The sequence below is a fragment of the Coffea eugenioides genome, unplaced genomic scaffold (genome assembly GCF_003713205.1).
Source record: "Coffea eugenioides isolate CCC68of unplaced genomic scaffold, Ceug_1.0 ScVebR1_3185;HRSCAF=4354, whole genome shotgun sequence".
NCBI lineage: Eukaryota > Viridiplantae > Streptophyta > Magnoliopsida > Gentianales > Rubiaceae > Coffea > Coffea eugenioides.
In genome coordinates, this window is record NW_020863738.1 from 1 (window position 1) to 3,973 (window position 3,973).

The 3,973-nt window shown below is 30.7% G+C and overlaps 2 protein-coding genes across 2 annotated transcripts; both read left to right on the forward strand.

Moving 5' to 3' along the window:
- Positions 1-50: 50 nt before the first annotated feature.
- LOC113757648 (ATP-dependent DNA helicase PIF1-like) lies at positions 51-765 on the forward strand (the record flags this gene model as incomplete). Its single annotated transcript, XM_027300798.1, has 1 exon — positions 51-765. A coding segment is annotated over one exon (715 nt), but the record flags the coding sequence as incomplete, so codon positions are not given.
- A 154-nt stretch (positions 766-919) lies between these two features.
- On the forward strand, positions 920-3,541 carry LOC113757647 (replication protein A 70 kDa DNA-binding subunit B-like). Its single transcript, XM_027300795.1, has 10 exons — positions 920-1,066; positions 1,164-1,437; positions 1,565-1,661; positions 1,797-1,921; positions 2,017-2,098; positions 2,183-2,318; positions 2,418-2,575; positions 2,663-2,783; positions 3,149-3,324; positions 3,448-3,541. The coding sequence occupies exons 1-10, from the start codon at positions 920-922 to the stop codon at positions 3,539-3,541; spliced, it is 1,410 nt and encodes a 469-aa protein (XP_027156596.1).
- The last annotated feature ends 432 nt before the right edge of the window (positions 3,542-3,973 follow it).

Here is a 3,973-nt window from a genome sequence, read left to right on the forward strand (position 1 = left end):
GATCTACTCATTCCTCAGGATACTGACTGCATACACTGCATTATTGATAGTACGAATCCTGATCTATTGGCTAATTATAATAATGCTTCATATCTTCGCAATAGAGCTATTCTTGCCCCGACCAATGATGTTGTTGATGAAGTAAATTCTGTTATTCTATCATCCATTCCTGGCCATTCTAGGATATACTTAAGTGCTGATAGAATCTGTCCCACCTCTGATTGCGGACTTGAGCAAGCTTCTTTATACCCTGTTGAGTTTTCTACTACACTTAAATTCTCTAGAATTCCAAATCATTCAATTGAGTTAAAGGTTGGAATTCCAATTATTCTGCTACGCAATATGAATCAGAGTTGGGGTCTATGCAATGGTACACGGTTGATAATTACAAATCTGGGAGATAACATCATAGAAGCTGAAATGATTACAGGGTCAAGTATAGGGACAAGATTTTTCATTCACAGGATTGACATGACTCCTACGGATTCAAAATGGCCTTTTGTGATGATTCGACATCAGTTTCCTATTAAGGTTTGTTTTGCTATGACAATAAATAAGAGTCAAGGCCAAACTTTTGATAACGTTGGAGTGTACTTGACAAAACCTGTATTTAGTCACGGCCAATTATACGTTGCTGCTTCTCGAGTAACCTCCCGTCAAGGATTGAAGTTTTTGATCAAGGATGATCGAAATCCGGAAAATTGTCGTACAAGAAATATTGTTTATCGAGACATATATGATAATTTACGCATTGGTATAGGTTAAATTCTAAAGCTTGATTTATAATTCATGCGTATGCAATTTTGTTTGTTTTTATTTATGCGCTTATTAATCATATATTGAAGTATTTAGTTTAGATACCTATATGCAATTATTTTATAAGTTGGTGAATTTTGGTAGCAGACACAAGTTCGTTACAATGAATTCAAGCCACAAGCTCTTGAATCAGTTGACTGTGGGATTTGATTCCAAGAAAATCAAGGTTAGAGTGACGCGCATGTGGGATGCCATTAACACAAATACTGGTGATGTGTTTGCTCTTGAAATGGTACTGCTCGATGAAAATGTAAGTACCATCATTCATCTATCTATGACTGATTTGAGTTAAATTTGTTTATTTCATGACAATTTTTTCGTAATCTGTGATGTCTGAATTGTTTTAGGATAATCATATGGTAGCTATTGTACCAAAAAATTTGGTACAAAGGTTTCGACCACAACTACTTGAGGGAGATGTCTATATTTTGGAGAAATTTAGAGTGACACCAAGAAAACAATCTTGGAATGTTGTGCACAATGAGCATAATATTTATTTCACTTATACAACTCTGGTGAAAAAGCTTGATGGTCGAATGAGTTCAATAAAATTTCACAAATTTGAATTCATCGATTTCAATGACCTCTCTTCACGATGTCAAGTTTTTACATTCTTATCAGGTATGACGTAATAAGTTAATAGGGTAAATACTACTTTTATAAATACTACTTTTAGTTTTATTCATTTGAAAGTAGTGATTCCTAGATAACTATATGTGTTATACTTATTTATTTGTGTGCAATATAGATGTGGTGGGAAGACTTTCTAAAGTGGGAGCAATTTATGAAGTTTCGAAGAGTAATGGAACTGTAAAAAAACGAGATATTGCAATTACTAATAAAAGGTACTTGTTGCTTTTTTTTATTTAGTCTGCTAAATAAATTAGTTGTAATATGAAGATCAGCTCATATTCTTATTTGAACAATTATTTTTGAGTAATTTCTATTCAAGTATTAATTTTGAGTGCTTTATATTGAAGTGGTGAAAGCATTAATGTCACATTATGGGGAACAACATCGAATCAGTTCGATGATGAGACTATTTTGGTGTCTGATCAACCATTAGTGTTGGTGATCTCTTCAATGACAGTTAAACAATTCAGAGGTAATGACATAAACATCAGTGAAACTCTCATAGTAAACATATTTATTTCTTTTCATTAGCATTCTTAATGGACCTCACGATAAATTGTTACTCAGGTTCATACTATCTGTCATCAACAACTGCCACACGAGTATATATGAATCTAAATATTTCTAAAGTTGCAGATTATTTGAATTGGTAAAGCTATATATCTTTACTAAATGTTTGTTTAATATTTTCATATATATTGTATATAAGCAATTAAGATAAAATTGTTATTAGCATTGATAGCACTGCTTGTCAAACTATTGAGGTTTTACATCCTCAAAAGACGCAAGAAGCTATACAGCAACTAATGTTCAAGAATCGAAAATTATTATCGGAGATATATCAGATAATGGCCGGTGTTGAAACAGAGGTACAATTAAAGTTACAAGTTACAATTATAGCACATTAGTTTTCACAATTAAAAATATTTATTATTTAAATTGACTGCTAAGATCTTTCATTTCTCTAGGAATTGGTTTACACTTCCAAAGTGACAATTCTGAAAGTTGATTTCAATAGTCAACTGTACTACAAAGCATGTCCAAAATGTCAGAGAAAAGTGACATTAGAAGGATCTAATTTTGTGTGCAATGCTTGCAATCAAAATGTGGAGTATCCTAAATTGAGGTATGTCGTAGGTGTTAACCTTTTTATCATTTTAATTGCTACAATATCCACATAAATATAACTTTTAGAATATGTGTATTTATACAGGTATATGTTAAAAGTCTTGGCAAATGATGCAACCGGTAGTGCTTGGTTTGTTATATTTGATCAAGAGGCTGAAAGAATAATAGAACACAAACTTTCTTTTGTTCTTGAAGAATTTAATAAGGTAACTTATATCTAATTTTTGAGAAGTTTTTAATAATAGTAGACAATCCGACACTTATATTAGCCGTTGAATATTCTAACAAAAAAAATCTATTATACATTTCATTTTCAGGAAGGATTTAGCAATGAAATCGTGTCATCAATTATAAATAAGATCACATGGAAGCCTTTTGTGTTCCAAATCAAGTTGAACAATTACAATCTGAAACTAGTAATAGATTTACAGTGACTAGATGGTTCCACTGTGATTTCGAGAGGGAAACGAATTTCATGCTTTCACAGGTAATGTGTAATAAATTTCTCTTATATTTCACATATTATATCTCACATAATATTTTGCCTTTAATTTTGATAAATCATTATCAGATTGGTGGAACCAACAACCAATACCAACCTGAAACATTTTCTTCCCAGATCCCAATTAGTAGACTGGATGATTCTAATCAACAGCATTTCAATACACTTCATATGAATCATTCATCAGAGGGTTCAACAAAAATCACAGAAGAAGGGAATTCTCATAAAAAGATTTGCATGAGAAGGTAGATTTAATATACTATTTTACTTTTTAAAATTATAATCTTTACGTATTGTTATACATAACCTTGAATGCGATAAATCATTTATTTTTTTATACTTAATTATCCTGTTTTCCTATCATGCAGTGATAATGAAAAATCAATAAATGTTGATTTGCACGGACAAATCGAGGAGAATGTTCAAACAGAAGAAAATTCAAAACAAGTTCCTGAAGAATAGAATATTATTATTTAATACTATTTACTGCATTTTTTTATTTATTTTCAAGTTTTTAAATGTTATGGTATTGTTGAATGTTAATTTTTTCATTTTTGAATCATTATTCACTGGATTAGATGTTCAAATTTATATTATAAGAATACTTTATATTACAATGCGCATATAGTAATATACTTAAGACAAGTTATAATAGATTATACATTAAATTTATATTTTATATCGATATTTTTATAAAATTAACTAAATATTTATTTTTTTTGACGAACAAAACTAGTTCCTAAAATAAGTGCAGACGAAACCAATTTACCCCTCACATCCAACTTCAGGGTTGCCTCCCCTGGAATACACAATTCTACAATTTTTGTCCTACAATTCAACTGGAAATTATAACGGACTAGCCAATCCATCCCTAAAATCACATCATACCCCTTA

Coding starts and splice junctions, on each gene's coding strand:
- LOC113757647 (XM_027300795.1), top strand. CDS start 920: ATGAATTCAAGCCACAAGCTCTTGAATCAGTTGACTGTGGGATTTGAT. Junction 1,922..2,016: donor GACAGTTAAACAATTCAGAG/GTAATGACATAA, acceptor ATTGTTACTCAG/GTTCATACTATCTGTCATCA. Junction 3,325..3,447: donor AAAAAGATTTGCATGAGAAG/GTAGATTTAATA, acceptor CCTATCATGCAG/TGATAATGAAAAATCAATAA.